Source organism: Schistocerca americana, chromosome 1 (assembly GCF_021461395.2).
Source record: "Schistocerca americana isolate TAMUIC-IGC-003095 chromosome 1, iqSchAmer2.1, whole genome shotgun sequence".
NCBI lineage: Eukaryota > Metazoa > Arthropoda > Insecta > Orthoptera > Acrididae > Schistocerca > Schistocerca americana.
The window spans coordinates 777317002-777340456 of NC_060119.1; the positions used below are offsets into that span (position 1 = coordinate 777317002).

At 43.5% G+C, this 23455-nt stretch overlaps 1 protein-coding gene across 1 annotated transcript in view; it reads right to left on the reverse strand.

Moving 5' to 3' along the window:
- The window catches only part of LOC124594143 (T-box transcription factor mls-1-like), a 196774-nt gene that overhangs the window by 16217 nt on the left and 157102 nt on the right, over positions 1-23455 (reverse strand). The window contains exon 5 of the mRNA XM_047132502.1: positions 4586-4694. Within this exon, the coding sequence (XP_046988458.1) occupies positions 4586-4694 (109 nt within the window). The remainder of the gene's footprint in view (positions 1-4585; positions 4695-23455) is intronic.

The window sequence follows — 23455 nt, forward strand, 5'->3', positions numbered from 1 at the left end:
CAGAGTGACATACACTATGTGATCCAAAGTATCCGGACACCTGGCTGTAAATGACCTACAAGTTCGTGGCGCCCTGCATCGGTAATGCTGGAATTCAATATGGTGTTGGCCCATCCTTAGCATACGTTCAATCAGGTGCTGGAAGGTTTCTTGGGGAATGGCAGCCCATTCTTCACGAAGTGCTGCACTGAGAAGAGGTATCGACGTTGATCGGTGAATCGTGGCACTCTGTCGGCGTTCCAAAACATCAGGATGTTAATGTCGTGCAACCACTCCGCCACTGGCCGTGCATTATGAAGAGGTGCTTGATTGTGTTGAAAGATGCAATCGCCATTCCCGAATTGCTCTTCAACAGTGGGAAGAAGGCAGGTGCTTAAAACATCAGCGTAGGCTTGTACTGTGATAGTGCCACGCAAAACAACAAGAAGTGCAAGTCCCCTCCAAGAAAAACACGACGACACCGTAACACCACCGCCAACGAATTTTACTGTTGGCACTACACTCGCTGGCAGATGATGTTCACCGATCATTAGCCGTATGCACACCCTGCCATCGGATCGCCACATTGTGTACCGTGACTCGTCTCTCCACACAACGTTTTTCCATTCTTCAATCGTCCAATGTTTACGCTCCTTACACCAAGCGAGGCGTCGTTTGGCATTTACCGGCGTAATGTGTGGCTTATGACCATGAAATCCAAGTTTTGTCACCTCCCGTCTAACTGTGATAGTACTTGCAGTGGATCCTGATGCAGTTTGGAATTCCTGTGTGATGGTCTGGTTAGATGTCTGCCTATTATACAAAACGACCCTCTTCAACCGTCGGCGGTCTCTGTCAATCAACAGACGAGATCGGCCTGTACACTTTTGTGCTGTAGGTGTTCCCTTCACGTTTCCACTTCACAATTACATAAGGAACAGTGGACCTAGGGATGTATAGAAGTATGGAAATCTCGCGTACAGACGTTTGACGCAAGTACCACCCGATCACCTGACCACGTTCAATGTCCGTAAGTTACGCGGGGCGCCCCACTATGCTCTCTCACGACGTCTAATGACTACTGATGACTACTGAGGTCGTGATACGGAGTACCTGGCAGTAGATGGCAGCATAATGCACCTAATATGAAAAACGTATGTTTTTGGGGGTGTCCGGATACTTTCGATCACGTAGTGTAGCGGAAAAATGTCAGTTGAGGTGCTTTAGAGTGTCATAGATACAAAATTTAATCTCTTCAGGTAATACTGCATGCCATATTAGGCATATCTGGGATATGATGTGTCTGGGATAAGGTGTGTGGGCAACTATTCGTACCGAGCGAGGTGGCGACGCCTCTCTGGGGCACTTGCGTCTTTGGACTTTAGTCAAGCTTTTGATAGGGTTGACCATTCGTTCCTTACGGCCGTTCTCCACCATATGGGTTTCCCAGTCGCCGTTATCACGGTAGTGATGCGCCTTCTGCGGGGTGCCTCATCCAGGATTATGTACAATGGCAGACTCACTCCAGCGATAATAGGTCGATCCGAATAATAGGTCGATCCGTACGTCAAGGTTGCTCTCTATCAGCAATTTTGTACGCCTTTTCCTTGGAATCCTTGCTATGTGGACTAAGACAACGTTTGGTAGAGTTGTCCATAGATCGCTACCGATTCTGTTGCACGGCCTATGCTGACGATGTAGTCATCTGTTTACGTAATGCCGACGAGGTTCGAGCTGTTTTGACGTGGGTAGCGACTTATGGTGAGGCGTCGAGTAGCTCTTTAAACGTACGCAAGTCACAAGTTATGTTCATTGGCACGGGACTTCCCGTGGAGTGCGTTACACCTCTCACCACCGTTGATACCATTCGTTGTTTGGGAATAGATTTTTCATCTGATCTCCGGCGTTCAGGCACCATCAACTGCCGACGCCTCCTTTTAATGATCAGAGCAGGTCTTATGGACCATCGCCTTCGATCCCTAGATATTCTCCAACGCGCTCGATATGTCAATACACATATCGCATCCCGAGTTCCCCATGTAGCACAAGTTCTACCTTTCCCGCTTACTGTGGCACGTCGCATGTTGGCAGCTATGGCATCTTTCGTCAGCTCTGGGATGTTGTTCAAAGTTAACTATGCAACCCTTACTCTTCCCCGTGAACGAGGAGGGATAGGTCTGTTTCACGTGCCGGATAGAGCTCGCGCCCTATTTGTCAGCTCCCAGATGACGGTATGGACCCGTTGCCCCACGAGCCTCACTGGTCTCCTCCTGTCGGCATACTCGCCGGTCTCACTGTCAGCCCCAGTGATGATCTCGGATGTTCCGGCCCAGTTCCATTATATACGGTACTTCTTTCTGGAACTCAGTTATCTACGCCTCACCTTACCAAGACAGCTTTTACTCAAGACAAAGGCAGTATACAGTGTCCTCCAATTAGGTCGTCCACCTAACCCGATTGAATAAAAGTTCCCACAGGTTGACTGGCGTCATGTATGACGCGCGGTGTTCGCCTGTTACTTTGACACGAATGTACAATCTGTCTGGTACCTAACTGTCAATGGTAAGCAAATCAACCAATTTCGCCTTCATCGTATCCACCTCGCCCAATCACCTCTATGCTCCACGTGTGGAGTGCCGGACGAACATCGGTTTGTTTGCGGACCGGCGGCGGAGGTTTGGCACTTGGTTCGACGTATTGTGGCTTTTCTAACGCGGGACATTCCGGATCGGATTACTCCCCTTTCATTATTATTTCCGGAACGTGACTATTTTCCTCGGACAAAGACCAATGCTGTGAATTGGATTCGCGAACATGCCATTCACTACATATTTGGACAAACTGTAGACTCTGTACTCGATTTTTGGACATACCTCAATGACCGTCATTATGTCGTTGTCCGTCACCCACAATACAGACAATTTTTCTCGAACTTCCTTGGGAGTGCTTTCCACGAGCCGCCTCGCAGCTGGAATGTGTTAAGCCAAGAGAGAAGAAGGTTTCCTGTTTGAACCAATGAACATTTCTGAACAATTGAACGGAACACATCAATTTCGAGAAGACGCCACTCAACATATTACCAGCGGGGCGCAGAAGGCCTCTGATCACTTACACAAAAAAAAAAAAATCAGAAAAAGGAATATTTTGTTTTGTTTGTAAGGATAGCCCTAACCTTGATTTCCCATATTTCCGCTGGTATATAGGCAGCTCTCAGGGGTAGGTTTAGTCAGGAGCCAACGCCTGAAGTGGCCTAGATTTTTTTGTTATAGGATGAAAAGTGGCGGTGGCACTTGTTTTTTTTTTAGTTTCATTTTATTAACGGATTTTCAAAAGAAAAGAAAATGTTTACAATAAAAAGAAAAAAACACAAAATCAACAAAAATAAAAAAAGGGATAGCGGAAAAAAGGGCTAGAGCTAAAAAAAAAAAAAAGGTGGCGCAGTCAGCACACTGGACTCGCATTCGGGAGGACGACGGTTCAATGCCGCGTCCGGCCATCCTGATTTAGGTTTTCCGTGATTTCCCTAAATCGCTCCAGGCAAATGCCGGGATGGTTCCTTTCAAAGGGCACGGCCGACTTCCTTCCCCATCCGCCCCTAATCCGATGAGACCGATGACTTCGCTGTCTGGTCTCCTCCCCCAAAAACCAACCAACCAACCAACTATTCGTCACGGTCCTCCAGATTCTGCTGTTAATGTTTTGTGGTCTCGTGTACAGACTGCGTGGAGAGAGATCGAAGCTCTCTTCATTCTATGGCACCCAGTTTAGAGGCTGTGATTACAGCCTGTGACGCTTCCTACCGTACTGAATTCTGATAGAAAACTTCATATATAGTACTATAAAGCAAAAATGTTATATATATATATATATATATATATATATATATATATACATATATTTGTGTTACAGTTTTCTCAAATACCAGTGTACTTTTCTTCTGCATTCGATTGGACTGCGACAGACAAAGTCAATACGTATAGCGTATTTTAGGATCCCTCGGTCAAGCAGTGACAATAACAATTACAATCATATTGCTTGACAAATCAGTAATGGTTAATGTAGTTGTTTTGATGACCATTTTATGATACATGAGGCAACCTCTGCCCTCAGAAAATGAAATACATAGAGACATTTATGACATATGGAAATAGCACAGGTAATTTGATCAGTGATAATCCCAAAACCAAAAATTAACTCTGAGGGACTATCAGTAATCTCCTTAAGGTAGCGGAGGATTATACACAGTCTAAGCAAGACCTCACTTGAAAATTCACTTCGTGGTAAAAGCCGCCTTTTTGATGGAAAGTATTATTTTCCGAGACAAGATGGTACTATAAGCCTTAGAGGATACCCTAGCAGAAAGAACGTGCGCAGCTGGCACTGTTGGGCAATGTGATGTGGAGGTCACGAAGTTCAGCAACTAGTGGAGGAGACATTCCCCAACATAGCAGTTACTTCCAACAACAGACCCGTTAACAACATATGTCACGGGCGAATTTTGTACATCGTCCGTGATTACATATCACGGGCAAATTTTGTACATCCTCCTTGATTACATAACAGTTGAGTCGCTGTAAGATTTTTAAAATATTGCAGTTGTACTTACCGGAAGATACCTCTGCCACGTCCACATTAGACTGTCGCCTTGTGAGCTTGTTTCTAAATGCCTTGGCAAATGGGTTGTTGCGAATTTTAAGGGCTGCCAAATCGTCATTCTGAAAATAGGTAATAAACCAAATGAGTATTTGAGCCCAGACCTAGCTTCTCTCTCTCTCTCTCTCTTACGCACGCAAACATGAACATGTAACAACATGCGCTTGTAGCTTTATAAGATATTTAAAAGCATGAGATATTGTAAACGTCATTAGGTCACACGACAGGTACAAAATATAGGATGGTTATAATTACAGTTTCACTACTTGTGCTAGTGAAGACAGAAAACTATTTACCGTATGTAACCAACTTTAAAGGAATGAAGTTCAGATTGTGCGTTGCAGGATTTGCGCTGTTAGTATCATGATTTGCCGCTAGGCACCGTTATTGGTACGGCGACGTGGGTGTGAAAAACAGTCATCAGTAAGCATTACAGTTGCAGACAGTTAACAAAGGGTCTGGGCAGATTGAGCAGGCTTTTAATCGTAAAGCTGTTTTGTCAAAACAACAGCTACTCCTCGCGAGTATCGACATGTTAAAAGCATATGTAAAGATCCTCTTTCCGCCACTAGTTGAAGAACGTGATTCGGAAGTTCGAATTAACTGATGATCTGTGAACTGCTCTCGGGAGAGGCCGACAGCGAACTGCGCCACAAAATGTTGAATAAGTTACTGTTGCCATGGTTGCGATGCAAAGTGCAAAGTACCATGTTCTATTTTCAAGCAGCGTACGAGTTGGGCCACGACAACTGAACATTCCGCGATCCACAGTTCGAAAAGTGTTGCGAACGGTTGTGAAATGGTATCACTAGTGCGGTTCCAGGCTGCAGTGGACAGAGATGGTCGTTACACTGAGAAAAGTAAAACAGAAAGTAAACATGGTATGCAATTAAAAAATGTTACCCTCTCATGTGGAAATTAAAATGAGTTACTTTCAATGGTCCATTCATTATTTCTCTTCCCCGTGTCCTTACAATGTTTCCATAACGTTTCACTGCCCTACGATCACCAGTTTTTCATAAGGGCACTGTCAAGTAGCGGAAGTTTAATTATAACCACCCTGTAATTATGCATAATTAAAAATAGCTACTCTTTCCACAACACAATATCGTCAGCAATAACATTAGCGGCCACGATATTCACTACTGGCCACTAAAATTGGTACACCACGAAGATGACGTGCTACGGACGCGAAATTTAACCGGCAGGAAGAAGATGCTGCCATATGCAAATGATGAGCTTTTCAGAGCATTCACACAAGGTTGGCGCCGGTGGCGACACCTACAACGTGCTGACCTGAGGAAAGTTTCCAACCGATTTCTCACACACAAACAGCAGTTGACCGGCGTTGCCTGGTGAAACGTTGTTGTGATGCCTCGTGTAACGAGGAGAAATGCGTACCATCACGTTTCCGAGTTTGATAAAGGTCGGATTGTAGACTATCGCGATTCCGGTTTGCGGTATCGTGACATTGCAGCTCGCGATGGTCGAGATCCAATGACTGTTAGCAGAATATGGAATCGGTGGGTGCAGGAGGGTAAAATGGAACGCCGTGCTGGAGCCCAACGGCCTCGTATCACTAGCAGTCGTGATGACAGGCATCTTATCCGCATGGCTGTAACGGATCGTGCAGCCATGTCTCGATCCCTGAGTCTACAGACGGGGACATTTGCAAGACAACAACCATCTGCACAAACAGTTCGACGACGTTTGCAGCAGCATGGACTATCTGTTGTGTCTAGACAAGACAGCCTAGACACAATGAGAGGAAGCCGAAAGGCACGCGCTAAGTTAAAGCAGGATGACGTGAGGTCTGAAACAGGATACGTAATGAATGCTATAAAGAAAAGTACGTAGCTTCTGGAACACTTAACTTTAATCCATCCTTTTGGTACATCTGGAGATTGTGGCGATACAAGTGAGACTCGTTAGATACATGCAATGTTACTAATGGCGCCTTGCTAGGTCGTAGCCATTGACTTAGCTGAAGGCTATTCTAACTATCGGCTCGGCAAAGGAGCGAGGCTTCGTCAGTATAGTCGCTAGCTACGTCGTCTGTACAACTGGGGCGAGTGCTAGTCCGTATCTCGAGACCTGCCTTGTGGTGGCGCTCGGTCTGCGATCACACAGTGGCGACACGCGGGTCCGAAATGTACTAATGGACCGCGGCCGATTTAAAACTACCACCTAGCAAGTGTGGTGTCTGGCGGTGACACCACACTATCAGCTCGGAGATCATGGCTGCGGTTACCCTTGACGCTGCATCACGGACAGGAGCGCCTGCGATGGTGTACTCAACGACTTCATTTTTTCGGATGAATCCAGGTTCTGTTTACAGCATCATGATGGTCGCATCCGTGTTTGGCGACTTCGCGGTAAACGCACATTGGACGCGTGTATTCGTCATCGCCATACTGGCCTATCACCCGGCGTGATGATATGGGGTGCCATTGGTTACAGGTCTCGGCCACCTCTTGTTCGCATTGACGGCACTTTGAACAGTGGACGTTATATTTCAGATGTGTTACGACCCGTGCCTTTATCCTTCATTCGATCCCTGCGAAACCCTACATTTCAGCAGGATAACGCACGACCGCATGTTGCAGGTCCTGTGCAGGCCTTTCTGCATACAGAAAATGTTCGACTGCTGCCCTGGCCGGCACATTCTGCAGATCTCTCACCAACTGAAAACGTCTGGTCAATGGTGGCCGAGCAACTGGCTCGTCACAATACGCCAGTCACTACTCTATATGAGCTGCGGTATCGTGTTGAACCTGCATGGGCAGCTGTACCTGTACACGCCATCCAAGCTCTGTTTGACTCAATGCCCAGGCGCATCAAGGCGGTTATTACGGCCAGAGGTGGTTGTTTTGGGTACTGATTTCTCAGGATCTATGCACCCAAATTGCGTGAAAATGTAATCACATGTCAGTTCTAGTATAATATATTTGTCCAATGAATACCCGTTTATCATCTGCATTTCTTCTTGGTTTGGCAATTTTAATGGTCAGAAGTGTAAATACGAATGCCAGAATCATGCTTCATATCCACCCGATTATTAATTAAAATCTAGTGCGTCTAGGTTTTACGGGGAACCATATTTTGAAATAAAGCATTGCGGGAGAAGGATTGTTAAATACGGAAGTGTATCAAATATGAACACGAATTGAGAGATGCAGTATCGGAATTACAGTGAAAGGAGTCGCTCTGTCACAAGACTCGAATAAGAGCAGCTTATGGTTGAATGTGTTGTAAGTAAGTGTATGAACGGTTTGCAGAGCATATACTGAATGAGAAAGTTCACAGTTGGAAGCAAGATAAACTGACGGAAAAATTGTAACATCAAGAAGGAATTGTGCGACACAAACGAAAGTTGGTGGAAGGGTTTCTTCACCTGAAAGATGATGTCTGTTAAAATATCGCTCCAGTTGCGTAACAGTGGTGCTATATAGTAGCACCGCCATAAGTATGCGAATCAGGTTTGCTTTAAATGCAACCTGCATCGGTCATGAGCATTAGTTATCTCTGAGACTGGACGTAGTGAGTTGATGTTAGTCAAGAATGCCTTACAGGCGAAAAAGACGCCATTATCGATACCTCACTGAGATTGAATAAGGTCGTATAATAGATCTACGAGGAACTGATGTTCCTTCTGCGCTAATGCAGAAAGACTTGGCATGAATGTAGCCACCGCACTTGATTGCTGGCAGCGGTGGTCACGAGTATGTACTGTCTCACAAGAAGACGGGGCTCCGGACGGCCACGTGGGACTACCGAGAAGGAAGAGTGTTTCCTTCGCATTGCACTGGATCCGCAGCAGCAATTTGAGGCAGTTGGCACCACAATGGCATAAGAGACTGTTACAAATCGGTTACTTCAAGGACAGCTCCGAGCTGGACGTCCTGTAGTGTGCATTCCACTGATCCCAAACACTGCCATTTGCGGCTGCAGTAGTGTCAAGCGAGAGCTCGTTGGAGGGCAGGGTGGCGGTCTGTTGCGTTTACTGATGAAAGCTGGTTCTGTCTCGGTGCCAGCGATGGTCATGTGTTGGTTAGAAGGAGGCCAGTTGGGACCTGGAACCATCCTCTCTGCCTGCTAGACACACTGGACCTACACCTGGAGTTTGGTGTGCGGTGCGATGTCGTATGACAGCAGTGGGAATCCCACGCACCCTCACTGTAAATTTGTACGTCAAGCTGGTGATTCGACCTGTTGTGCTGTCACTTATGAACGGCGTTCCAGGTGCTGTTTTTCTACAGTATAACGCTCGTCCACATACTACGGTTGTAACACAAAATACTTTCACAGAGTGTCGACATGTTTCCTTAGCCTGCTCGATTACCAGACCTGTCACCAACCGAGCACATATAGGACCTTATCGGACGGCAACTACAGCGTCATCCACAAACACCATTAACCGTCCCTATATTCGCCAACCAAGTGCAACACACATGGAACGCCATCCCGCAAACTGACATCCGGCACCTATACAACACAGTGAACGCACATTTGCATGTTTGCATTCAACTGTCTGGCGGTTACACCGGTTATTTATGTACCAGCATTTCACAACTGCAATGACTTGTCTCGCAGTTACATTAACCTGTGATCTTGCGTGTTAATCACATAAATACGTTGTGTACACAAAAACATGCACAAAATTTCATTATTCAACATTAATTTGGTGTTGCAGTTCTTTTCCTGGTTCAGTTATGGAAGTTGTTTTTTAGTCGTCATTGCTTCTGCGAATTGCAATAGCAGGGCACAGTCACCATTCAGCACATAATATGGTAGCCTTCCTGGTGAAATCCAAAACCTCTATGTAGAGCAGTACAGTGTAACCGCATAATACGCTACTGCTAGAGATTATAGGCGTGGTAAGATATTTAGCTTGTTAGTGTTACTTGCTCGAGCTCCCCCTGACATTCCTTACAGTTCTGCCACGCAGTTGCATAAACACAACACTGTTATTTACCAAATTGTAATAAATGTTCGATCATACGGTTCTAGGTGCTTCAGTCAGGAATCACGCGACCGCTACGTCGCAGCTTCGAATCCTGCCTCGGGCATGGATGTGTGTGATGTCCTTAGGTTAGTTAGGTTTAAGTAGTTCTAAGTTCTAGGGGACTGATGACCTCAGATGTTAAGTCCCATAGCGCTCAGAGCCATTCGAACCATTTTGATCATACGAAATGCCTTCACAAACTAGTGCTGGCTCGAGGAACGTATGGTTGACAGCGCCTAGGACATTATATTGATTGGCAAATGTTCAACACAGCCGAATTCAATACAAGCGAACTTGACATCAGCTCTGTCCCAAGGAAGAGTAATTGGACCGCAAATGCTGTAAATATGCAGCTACGATTTAGCACACTGATTTAGCGTAAGTCTCAGATCGTCGTCTGCAGGAAATTATCGTCGCTCGACGGTTGCAAGGAAGTACGGAACAACTTACACAGTACTTCTACCTGCTATAGTGATTGATAGTTCTTTTTAAATGTCAGTAAATTGTAGATATTGAGTACCACGAAGGAAAAGAACCCGATAGTATCCCATTACAGGATACTATCATACACTTAAATATCTAGGTTAATACGTACAAGCAAGAGGAAATGAATCGGGAAGAATAAGTGAAAACACTACCAGGGATGGTGACAAGACAAACCTAGATTCATAGGGAAAGTGCGATACACCTTCGGAAGAAACAGCACCCAATTTTAGACGCCTGATACATTGTTTACAGTCCTTATCAAGCAGGCAAGAAAGCAGGCACTGAAACACTCCGATACGCTATGCTAGAATCGTAACAGGTAGTCCGTACGAAACTCTCGACATGAAATCGTAAATAGGACTCTCTGAATAAAAGCAACGTTGAAAGTTCCTGTCAGATTAAAACTGTCTGGTGAACCGGGATTCGAATCGTGAACCTTCGCTTTTTGGGCGGAAGTGCTCTACCAACTGAGCTATGTAGTCACTGATCAGCAGTCGCCGTCGTAGCTCTACTTATGGCAGTACCTCTCGCCTACTTCCCAAATTTCACATAAGTTCTCCTGCATACCTTTCAGGACTGGAACCCATGGAAGATAGAATACTGTGGAGAAATGCCTTGGCCACAGCCTAGAGGATTGTTTCGGAAATGAATTTTCACGCTCCTGAGGAGCGTGCGCTGATCTGAAACATCCTGGTGAATTAAATCTGCATGCTCGACCAATACTCGAACCTGGAATGTTTTCGTAGCGGTAGTAAAGCCATGAGGGAGTTCGCGAATTGTACCTGCAGAGCTCAGTAGGTAGATCATTTGCCAGTGAAAGGAAAAGGTACCGGGATCGAGTCCCAGTTCAACACTCAATTTATAATGTCCCAAGAGGCTTATAGTCAGCTTTTATAAAATCGTTATTCGAGGAAGACCGAGCAACAATTCAACTTCCTCCGCCTAGAGTAAACTTCACGAGCGTAAGATAAGAGAGATAAGAGTGCGTACAGAGTTGCAGACATTTTTCCTTCTCTTCAAGAAATAGTCTAGAAAGCCGCTAAAATTTATACGTAGTACCGTCTGAAATGCATCATTCAATGACTTGCAACTACTCGTGCAGACCGCATCTGTTCAAAGGGTCGACGGCGTTGGTAAAGTCCAACGCCTATTTTGTTCACAGTGGGGGTAAATGTGGCGGATCGGCAAGCAGGAGTAACTGTCTTCGGAAGCACCCATGAAAGAAATGGCGGCTTTCACAGGCTGCATGACATCCTACTGATTTACTACCACTGGCATACGTCATGGTCTTCCAACTAAAAGACGGTTCAGTGGATCAGATCGTTAACCTTTATTCGCTCTTGTAGTTAGAAAACGCTTCACTACGAGCTAATTGCTGCAAGACACAAATGCTGGTTCTTCCTTAAACACGTGTCAACTAATTCTCGGGAGGGAATGGCAATGAATGCACACTTAAAGTGGAAGATACATTTGAGTATTGCTCACTCGTGCTCTCAGTAAGATCCACCTATAATTGGTGAAAGCCATCATTAGTGGCGGGACTGCTACGGTCGCAGGTTCGAATCCTGCCTCGGGCATGGGTGTGTGTGATGTCCTTAGGTTAGTTAGGTTTAAGTAGTTCTAAGTTCTAGGGGACTTACGAGCTAAGATGTTGAGTCCCATAGTGCTCAGAGCCATTTGAACCATCATTAGTGGACCAAGGAGACATGAAAACGTGTTACTTCGACAGACGAAACACGTTCTGCCTTATGTGAATGTTGCGAAGCCTAATTTCGCAAACGCGTTTTCTCTGCTATTCTGTTCTCGGTAGTATATTGCATGTCCCTGTGCCAGGTGCCAAACAATGGAGAAAGTCTTTCAGACGTGAGTTAACTGATAGTATGATCTTTGTGCCAAGATGTACTTCCTATTGGAGGTCCAAAATTAAGTTTTCAGTATTTTTGTTGACTATAATTCCACCCAGTTAAAAACGTAATGCTTTTTTCCTTAATTTGTATTACCACATGTAAAACATAGCGCCTCAGTATTAATGGTACTTGAACAAATGATTTCTTCCTGCTATTTTATCGAAAACTGACATTTTCGAGACCATGGCTCTGTACTCAGTACAGGTTGATTCTTACAAGGTAGAAAACACCAACCAACCATTCTTAATAACGCTATTTACACAATTAGAGGCGCTACCGTTTTCGAATCGAAAGGCTCATCTTCAGACGGTTGTTCACTGTCACATTACATTTGTTGTTTTCATTAGCTGTTGGATAAAAACCAGCTAATGGCTAATGTAAACAACGAAAAATGTAGTATAAATTTTGAAGAGCCGTCTGAAAATGAATCTGTCGGTTCGAAACCGGTAAATAAATTGCGTTATTAACAGTGACTGGTTGCTGTTTTCTTCCTTACAATAACCAGTCTGCAGAAACTTTCCTCTTGGCACTTAGGAGCATTAAGTTTTGTGGTATGGCACTTAGAATGTTCTTAATAAAGTATTTATTTTCTATAGTGAGTCTCGTTATTATTTTGTAGTGATGCGGTGAGCGGCATAATTCCGTGGTATCAGAATACCTTCTCAATTTTTAGGATAAAAATCAGTTATGTGCGCTACAAACAGAAAACATGTCAGATTTGGCACTTTGAACGTTTCATTTTCCACTTCCTCTATTGAACTGTAAGCAAGATATCGTGCGAATTGCACAAGTCTCTGTGCTGATGTGCGTGTGAAATCTTATGGGACTTAACTGCGAAGGTCATCAGTCCCTAAGCTTACACACTACTTAACCTAAATTATCCTAAGGACAAACACACACACCTATGCTCGAGGGAGGACTTGAACCTCCGCCGGGACCAGCCGCACAGCCCATGACTGGACTCCAGCGCCTTAGACTCTCTGTGCTGAACTGGGGCCGTTTCTGCTGGGGGGAAACACGCTCTGTGCTAGAAGTAAAACGTAACCTGAATCATAACGGCAACAATGGGCCGTTAGATGACGATGTTTTGCTCTAGCTCTTATCTTAAAGGCAAGCGAAACACTGTCACTACTGTCTTTGATGACGCTCATTCCTGACGCCGCACTGTCTGTAATAACATGGATGAATGCGCTAGAACTCCAAGTCAACATCCAAATAATCTTGCTGTCTCCACGAGTTGCTGTGACGGGAACGTCTGAAGATTTGAGTATCCGATGTACAGAAACCCTGTCCACTGGGCACGGTGAGTCGCAGCAGTCAATGTGTTACACAATATTAGGACTAACGTAATTTTTTGTTGTTCAACGATAAGCGTATTTATATTTGCATTAGTACTAATATTAGTTGAGCAGCATTAATCGGTCACATCAGTCTTAACCTGAGAGACATAATTCCACTGAGAACATCTAAATTTTTGTTTACTGTTCAAAGCACGCAATTAACTGACATTTTAGCATAGTCAAACATACTTTTTTATCTTTCCACTCACCAAGTGTAGAACGAATGGCTGCTTGGTTTCCGGGATAGTGTACCAGAGAAGATTTTTCAAAATTTCTGTAAATACACCTAGGAGTCAAAGACACCCGTGAGCAGCATACTTGCTCACCTTTGAAAACATTCAATATCCACAGTTAGTGCAATCTTATACGATTTTCACATCCTTATGCAGTATTGCAGTACGGATGATAAAGCGTTTTTTCAGGAACGTCTTCCATGGAGAAACTGTTGTTTGCCAGTGTCCTATCAAATAACTGCTCTCATTTTCTGTACTCACGACGAGGCATATGATTTCGTTCATTTTCTTGTCGCCATGCAGTTTTACTCCCAGTTATTTGTATAAAATGGCTGGCCCAGTTATGACTTAAGAATGCATTCAAATACCACGAAGATTTTTTTCGAGACACAGCTCTTTGGATTTTCCTATTTTAGGAGACAGCCAGTCTTTACACCAGGCTTATATTTGCGAAAATTTGACTGCATATTACTGCAATAGAACCCTGTCGTAAATAATCAGGTATTCTCAAAAATGCATGACGTTGCAATCAACATTATTCATCAGGAACATAGGTTTGGTTATTCCACTTCCCTACGAACACACAAAAATTGTTATGTGTCTGTGCATAAGTCTGATTCAAAATAACGTGCCATGTTATTCTTATCGAGCAATCCTCGTTTCATAAGCAATTCTGATTAGCTTTTCGATACGAAAGCAGTTGCTCGAGGAACCGTTGTTGTGACACTGAATCAAAAGACTAACGATAGAGAAGCGACACCCAATCCGTTATCTCAGTAGTCTGGCAGTCAACATTATTAGGGTTTTCCGTTGGTCATAGCTTTGATAGGCGATCTAAGAGTAGTACAAAAAGTGAATAGGAAAGATAAAGGTGAGCTGATCGAGCCGCCAATACACTGCTCCAAGGTCAGCGAATGAGGCGTCCTGCTGACGAGGTGGTGATTGCGGGTCCAGTGCGGAGGGAGTCGTGGCCAGAGGTTGCCTGCTCTACTCCCTATCCCCTGCCCCTCTTTCCAACATCGAAGCCATATCTGCTGATACCACACAGTCCGTACTCAGACTGACACAAAGGTCTGGGGATTGCTAGCACGACGTCTTCTAAGTAATGTTGATCGGGAAAAAAACGCAGTCCTGGTGGTTTTATGAGATGATCTCAGTTTAAGAGCGAGAACTTCATTTCAGTTTTGGGAACATAGGAGTTTTACCGATATTAATTGATTACACTGAATGAGGGGTGACGCGTTTACAGTGATCTGTAGAACTCCGCCTTGTCCTTTCAAAGTCGGCTGTTGATAGCCATCCACAGAAAGATCGGCGACTGGCGGTGTGACTGATATCACAGTGATTGCTTTATCTTACGCATTTCTAGTAAAGGCAATTGAAAAAAAACTTAATCTAAGATCTTCATTCGCGATAAAAACGCAGTCGTCGCTCTCGGCGCTTCACACATGTGGGCTCGTGTTATTCGTACAACACAAAAGTTGTATGTGGAGGTTTAATTATAGTCTTCCAGTGATGTCAGTCTTGTCTTCAATAAGGCTCCATACTAGTTTGAAATAATTTAGTCTTGCTCCTAATTTAAGGTCTAATTATAATAATAATAATTATTATTATTATTAGTAGTAGTAGTAGTAGAGCTTTCGAATTATGAAGGAGAACCTCTAACATTCAGTTCACGATACCAAACGTATCTTGGACTCTCTCGATATTTCGTAAGACATATAAGATTTAGACAAATAACTGTGCTAAGAAAAAATGACTTTACCAGTAGATTATACCGGGAAATTTCTTATCTACAGAGATAATGGAGCAACAAGGCTTTTTTTACGGGGCTATGTACTTTAACGTCGTACGATGAGTTCTTGGGAAGGAGAGATAGCAGTTCGACGGTTGTTTGGCTTCCTCCAAAACGTTTCTCAGAAAGAAACAAGGAACGTGCTAGCCGGTGTGTTTTGTCCTGTTAGTCATGTTAATATGGCATGTGTCGAGCTGGCAATTTTGGTTGTTTAGTACATTCTTCGCCGCTTTCTGACAGAAGTTGTTCGCCAAACAACAACAAACGTAATAAAACGATACTCGTCTTTTCGCAGGATGCCGTTATAGATGTAGAGCCCTATTTATAATAACCTTAGTGCTTGTAGTATCACAGCAACAATCGGTATTAATTGTGTAGTAAAATAACTACTTGGCTCCAAAATGTACAGATGCCAATAAGAAGATTTCTGCAGAACAAGAGTATGTACAAGATTGAATTATCTGGAGGAGATAGTTTTGAGTACCTGTGTAATACTCATTGTAAGTTCCTAGTGTATTGTTATGTTAGAAAGGGACCTTTGATCTTTGTGTTGCGCAAAGAATCAATAATAGAAAATATAAAGTAAAAGACTTCGTCCTTTGACCGCTCTTACTTTCTGAAAACGTAATTTTGAAATACTGAACCACTGTATTACAGAAGACATGTTATTTTAAACTGGGGCCAACCGCAGCCAAATTTCCACATTTTGAAAAATGATCCGCACTGGCTATAGAATACTTTTTGTTAAAAGTCACGAGCGGTTCTGCGACAACTGAAGACGCATCCTCAGGTGAGAAAGATTCTTTTTAACAAGACATCACCGTAAGGTAACTCCGATAGTGCCACTCCCCATTATTCAAGTTGTACACAAACAGCACGCCAATAACGGTAGTCCACAATTAGAATGAAGGGGAGAGCAGTGCCACAAGCAGGAAGGCGGTTGAGCGGCAGCAGGCAAGGCGGTGACTTGTTAATAAGAGTCTTTTCACCTGAGGATTCGTATTCAATTGAAGCGAAACCGATCGTGACCTAATAAAAAGTATGTCACAGCCAGTGTGGATAATTTCATTCAAAACTGCGGAAGACACTCTGCATACAGATTATTAGTGACTGGTTTTAAATCGCTGTCATTAATATAGCGACAAATAGTGTGTTATTAGCCCCGGGAAGTTTCATAGTTCAAATACTACTAAAAGAACGACTGGCCGTATGCTTTAGAGAGAAATTTCACTAACGGAGGACCTTGTAAGTACACGTTCATACAGCAGTAGCATCGACGCGCATCTACAGCATTGAGGAACGCAGACTTAAGTTTCATTGTTTTCTCTATTACCGGTACCATTATTTTATTATTGATTTAGGACCTTGAAATATTTAAAAATAGTATTCATTTGAAGTGAAGAATAAATTTGCATAGTTAATTTTTTCATGTTGTTGTTGTTGTTGTTGTGGTCTTCAGTCCTGAGACTGGTTTGATGCAGCTCTCCATGCTACTCTATCCTGTGCAAGCTTTTTCATCTCCCAGTACCTACTGCAACCTACATCCTTCTGAATCTGCTTAGTGTATTCATCTCTTGGTCTCCCTCTACGATTTTTACCCTCCACGCTGCCCTCCAATACTAAATTGGTGATCCCTTGATGCCTCAGAACATGTCCTACCAACTGATCCCTTCTTCTGGTCAAGTTGTGCCACAAACTTCTCTTCTCCCCAATCCTATTCAATACTTCCTCATTAGTTATGTGATCTACCCATCTAATCTTCAGCATTCTTCTGTAGCACCACATTTCGAAAGCTTCTATTCTCTTCTTGTCCAAACTATTTATAGTCCATGTTTCACTTCCATACATGGCTACACTCCATACGAATACTTTCAGAAATGACTTCCTGACACTTAAATCAATACTGGATGTTAACAAATTTCTCTTCTTCAGAAACGCTTTCCTTGCCATTGCCAGCCTACATTTTATATCCTCTCTACTTCGACCATCATCCGTTATTTTGCTCCCCAAATAGCAAAACTCCTTTACTACTTTAAGTGCCTCATTTCCTAATCTAATTCCCTCAGCATCACCCGACTTAATTAGACTACATTCCATTATCCTTGTTTTGCTTTTGTTGATGTTCATCTTATATCCTTCTTTCAAGACACTGTCCATTCCATTCAACTGCTCTTCCAAGTCCTTTGCTGTCTCTGACAGAATTACAATGTCATCGGCGAACCTCAAAGTTTTTATTTCTTCTCCATGAATTTTAATACCTACTCCGAATTTTTCTTTTGTTTCCTTTACTGCTTGCTCAATATACAGATTGAACAACATCGGGGAGAGGCTACAACCCTGTCTTACTCCCTTCCCAACCACTGCTTCCCTTTCATGTCTCTCGACTCTTATAACTGCCATCTGGTTTCTGTACAAATTGTAAATAGCCTTTCGCTCCCTGTATTTTACCCCTGCCACCTTTAGAATTTTAAAGAGAGTATTCCAGTCAACATTGTCAAAAGCTTTCTCTAAGTCTACAAATGCTAGAAACGTAGGTTTGCCTTTCCTTAATCTTTCTTCTAAGATAAGTCGTAAGGTCAGTATTGCCTCACGTGTTCCAGTGTTTCTACGGAATCCAAACTGATCTTCCCCGAGGTTGGCTTCTACTAGTTTTTCCATTCGTCTGTAAAGAATTCGTGTTAGTATTTTGCAGCTGTGACTTATTAAGCTGATAGTTCGGTAACTTTCACATCTGTCAACACCTGCTTTCTTTGGGATTGGAATTATTATATTCTTCTTGAAGTCTGAGGGTATTTCGCCTGTTTCATACATCTTGCTCACCAGATGGTAGAGTTTTGTCACGACTGGCTCTCCCACGGCCGTCAGTAGTTCCAATGGAATATTGTCTACTCCGGGGGCCTTGTTTCGACTCAGGTCTTTCAGTGCTCTGTCAAACTCTTCACGCAGTATCATATCTCCCATTTCATCTTCATCTACATCCTCTTCCATTTCCATAATATTGTCCTCAAGTACATCGCCCTTGTATAAACCCTCTATATACTCCTTCCACCTTTCTGCTTTCCCTTCTTTGCTTAGAACTGGGTTTCCATCTGAGCTCTTGATATTCATACAAGTCGTTCTCTTATCTCCAAAGGTCTCTTTAATTTTCCTATAGGCGGCATCTATCTTACCCCTAGTGAGATAGGCCTCTACATCCTTACATTTGTCCTCTAGCCATCCCTGCTTAGCCATTTTGCACTTCCTGTCGATCTCATTTTTGAGACGTTTGTATTCCTTTTTACCTGTTTCACTTACTGCATTTTTATATTTTCTCCTTTCATCAAGTAAATTGAATATTTCTTCTGTTACCCAAGGATTTCTACTAGCCCTCGTCTTTTTACCTACTTGATCCTCTGCTGCCTTCACTACTTCATCCCTCAAAGCTACCCATTCTTCTTCTACTGTATTTATTTCCCCCATCCCTGTCAATTGCTCCCTTATGCTCTCCCTGAATCTCTGTACAACCTCTGGTTCTTTTAGTTTATCCAGGTCCCATCTCCTTGAATTCCCACCTTTTTGCAGTTTCTTCAGTTTTAATCTACAGGTCATAACCAATAGATTGTGGTCAGAGTCCACATCTGCCCCTGGAAATGTCTTACAATTTAAAACCTGGTTCCTAAATCTCTGTCTTACCATTATATAATCTATCTGATACCTTTTAGTATCTCCAGGGTTCTTCCATGTATACAACCTTCTTTCATGATTCTTAAACCAAGTGTTAGTTATGATTATGTTGTGCTCTGTGCAAAATTCGACCAGGCGGCTTCCTCTTTCATTTCTGTCCCCCAATCCATATTCACCTACTATGTTTCCTTCTCTCCCATTTCCTACACTCGAATTCCAGTCACCCATGACTATTAAATTTTCGTCTCCCTTCACAATCTGAATAATTTCTTTTATTTCATCATACATTTCTTCAATTTCTTCGTCATCTGCAGAGCTAGTTGGCATATAAACTTGTACTACTGTAGTAGGCGTGGGCTTCGTATCTATCTTGGCCACAATAATGCGTTCACTATGCTGTTTGTAGTAGCTTACCCGCATGCCTATTTTCCTATTCATTATTAAACCTACTCCTGCATTACCCCTATTTGATTTTGTGTTTATAACCCTGTAGTCACCTGACCAGAAGTCTTGTTCCTCCTGCCACCGAACTTCACTAATTCCCACTATATCTAACTTCAACTTATCCATTTCCCTTTTTAAATTTTCTAACCTACCTGCCCGATTAAGGGATCTGACATTCCACGCTCCGATCCGTAGAACGCCAGTTTTCTTTTTCCTGATAACGACATCCTCTTGAGTAGTCCCCGCCCGGAGATCCGAATGGGGGACTATTTTACCTCCGGAATATTTTACCCAAGAGGACGCCATCATCATGTAATCATACAGTAAAGCTGCATGCCCTCGGGAAAAATTACGGCTGTAGTTTCCCCTTGCTTTCAGCCGTTCGCAGTACCAGCACAGCAAGGCCGTTTTGGTTATTGTTACAAGGCCAGATCAGTCAATCCTCAAGACTGTTGCCCTTGCAACTACTGAAAAGGCTGCTGCCCCTCTTCAGGAACCACACGTTTGTCTGGCCTCTCAACAGATACCCCTCCGTTGTGGTTGCACCTACGGTACGGCTATCTGTATCGCTGAGGCACGCAAGCCTCCCCACCAACGGCAAGGTCCATGGTTCATGGGGGGGGGAATTTTTTCATAAGCTTCGGATATTTAAAAAGTGTTTCCGTGGATACGCGGAAGTGAAAAACTTAAAAGGACAGTGGGGCGTTCAGCTCTCTTGTTACTCCTTGTTGGGTTGAAGTATTTGCATTACGCAGAAGGTTTCTGCTTTGGTCTGCAAGTGTCGTGTCTTTAGCGGGAGAAAGCTGGGATATCCTACGGTTCTGATGACGTGCAGTGGTGTATGATGGTGTCCCGAGATTGTGACGATGAGGCGGCGAAGTAACACTGTTACAGTTCGGAGCAGTAGCAATAAGTCTGTCCTACGGTAGAGCGCAGGCGATCTCGCTTGACTTTTGGTAAGGAAGGCAGTGATGGATTTAAACACTTTTCTGAACTCTGCTGAGGTGGCTAATTTTGCCGCACTAGTTAAATGGGAGGGACCCACTCAACCATGGGCAATCTAAAAAATACTATCACTGGATTGTAAAGAGAGATTATGAAATGAAAATTAAAGGAAAAATGGAGTGATCTTCCAAGCAAGTCGGCAAGTAGCCTGCTACATGCATGTCAGAAGTCGCTGCGCCTTACTGGAATGTCAGCGGGCGCAGACGCTACACTCTGTATTACCACCTTTGCCCACTGAACCACGCCTACAATAAGCCGGCTGAAGTTTGCCTCCAGGAAATCACTTTCCTCTTATCGTATCCTCATCTTTTTGACAGCGGACATCTCGTGGCGAGGACGTAGTAATTGTTTGCGTAGCGATAACTCAATAAAAGGTTTTTCCTTTTTGTCATATGCATTACCTCATAGTGTAAAAATGACGAGGATTTCAATATATTTTTCGAAAACTTGAAGGTGCAGCTATTCTGAGCTCATATAAAAGATGTACAACTTAGCTTTCGCCGTTTGCCAATAGGTGGCGACAACGGTAAGTAGCGGTCGAAAGAAACAGATCGCAGACGTCAGGCAGTTAGCTTGGACCTCGGTCAACATAACCTCATTGAAACATTAGTCGATTTGTGTCTGCTTCATAAAGTTGTTCTTCATTGAAAATGTCAGTTTACGAGTCTAATTCTCGTCATTTGCGGGAGGTGTTACTGTTTGTTTCAGTATGAAGAAAACAACGGCTGAGTCTCATCCAATGCTCTCAAGTACGAATGGTATGGACGCTATTAGTGAAAGAACGTATCGTGAGTGGTTTCAACGCTTCAAGAACAGTGATTTTAACGTTGTAGACCGGCATAGTGGAGGAAGAGACAATGTTCTCGAAGATGTAGAATTGCAGACATTGCTGATTCAAGACTCGCGTCAAACACAAGAAGAATTGGCACGATTAGTGGGAGTGACACAGCAAGCCATTTCAAAACGTCTCAAGGCTATGGGCATGATTCAGAAAGAAGGAAATTGTGTCCCTTGTGGGGCGAAACCAAGATACGTTGAACGGCGTTTGTGTGTTTGTGAACAGTCGCTTCTGAGGCAAGAACGGAAGGGATTTCTGCATCTCATTGTGACCGGGGACGAAAAATGGGTTCATTACGATAACCGTAAATGCAAAAAATCATCGGGATATCCCGGCCATGCTTCCACGTCGACGGCCAAACCGAATATTCACGGCTCCAAGATCACGCTCTGCATTTGGTGGGACCAGCTCGGCGTCGTGTACTATGAGGTGTTAAAGCCAAGTGAAACAATCACAGGTGCTCGTTATCGAACGCAATTAATGCCTTTGAGCAGAGCATTAAAAGACAAACGTCCGCAATACAGCGAGATGCACGATAAAGTGATTTTTCAGCACGACAATGCTCGACCCCACGTTGCAAAAGAGGTCAAAACGTACTTGGAAACGTTAAAATGGGAAGTCCTACCCCGCCCGCCGTATTCTCCAGACATTGCTCCCTCTATCACCTGTTTAGATCAATGGTGCATGGCCTGGCTGACCAACACTTCCGATTTCATAAAGAAGTCACAAATTGGGTCGATTCGTGGATCGCTTCAAAAGATGAACAATTTTTTCGACGCGGGATTCGTACGCTGCCCGAAAGATGGGAGAAAGTAGTGGCCAACGATGGAAAATACTTTGAATGGTACATGTGTAACCAATTTGTTTCATTAAAGCCTCAAATGCTGGGGAAGAAACGGCGGAAGCAAAGTTTTACACCTTGTACTATAACTGACAAATTAACAACACAGTTCACAGTACAGAGGGATATGTAGGATATCATTATCGTCGAAGCTGCTTGGAAAAAAAATTGCTTGCAATGAATTAATAAGAGCAATTGTTCAGATTTTACGTGTATGAATAAATGAACTCAGAAAGAGAATATTCATAGCCTACGTATGCAAACGAGCTTATCTGTTGAAAAGTCTGCTGACAGAATTCCGAGTATTGATGCTCAGACCCGAAAAAGTGGTGAAGACTATACTGACAATCGCGTTCAGTTATGTGTGTTAGTAAACTGCTAACCCGCAGCTTGGTCCCAGTTGCAGGGTTAAAAACTTAAAATGTTGTCATAATCTATTCACTAAGAACTATCACCTTATGTTAAAGGTTTGACGCAATAAACCATGTATTACAGTTAGAAACGGTATATACATCTTGAGACTGCATAGTACACGAACTGCAAATTATCCAGACTAAATTCATTCGGTATTTGAAAATGGCAGTAATTAGCGATTTCTGACAAACTTGACACAGAATTTCGAACCTTTATTACACTTTTTTACACTGACACCAGCCACAAAATGATGAAAGCAAAGTTTTTCTCCTCCTACATTGTCGCTGTTCATGAAGAAACACTGCTGCACCAGGCCTGATGTTTTAATTTATTACTTTTTTACGACCTGCAGCACATTCTGGAGACAGTATCTACAGATATCTCTGAATACACTTGCAACATTATACGAGGGTCAGTCCAAAAGAAATGCACACTAATTTTGGAAAAATACAGTTTTCATTCTGCATGTGTGAAAGTTTTACAATGTGTAGATGCATCCTTCCCGCTTGTTTTCAAACTTAGTTCAACCTGTTCCTGTGAGTGGCACTGTTACAGCATATCTTCAAGATGGCTGCTGCACTTGACGTTCGTCAGAGGCAACGTGCTGTCATAGAATTCCTGTGCTGTGAAAACGAGACAGTGGGAAACACCCACAAGAGGTTGAAAAAGGTGTATGCAGATGCTGCTGTCGATCGCAGTACAGTTAGTCGGTGGGCAAGCGGGTTACTTGATGAAAGCGGGCACGGCAATATTGAGGATTGTCCTCGCAGTGGCAGGCCTCGTACTGCACACACTCCGGACAGTGTGCAGAGAGTTAACGAATTGGTGACTGCTGACAGAGGCATCACAGTG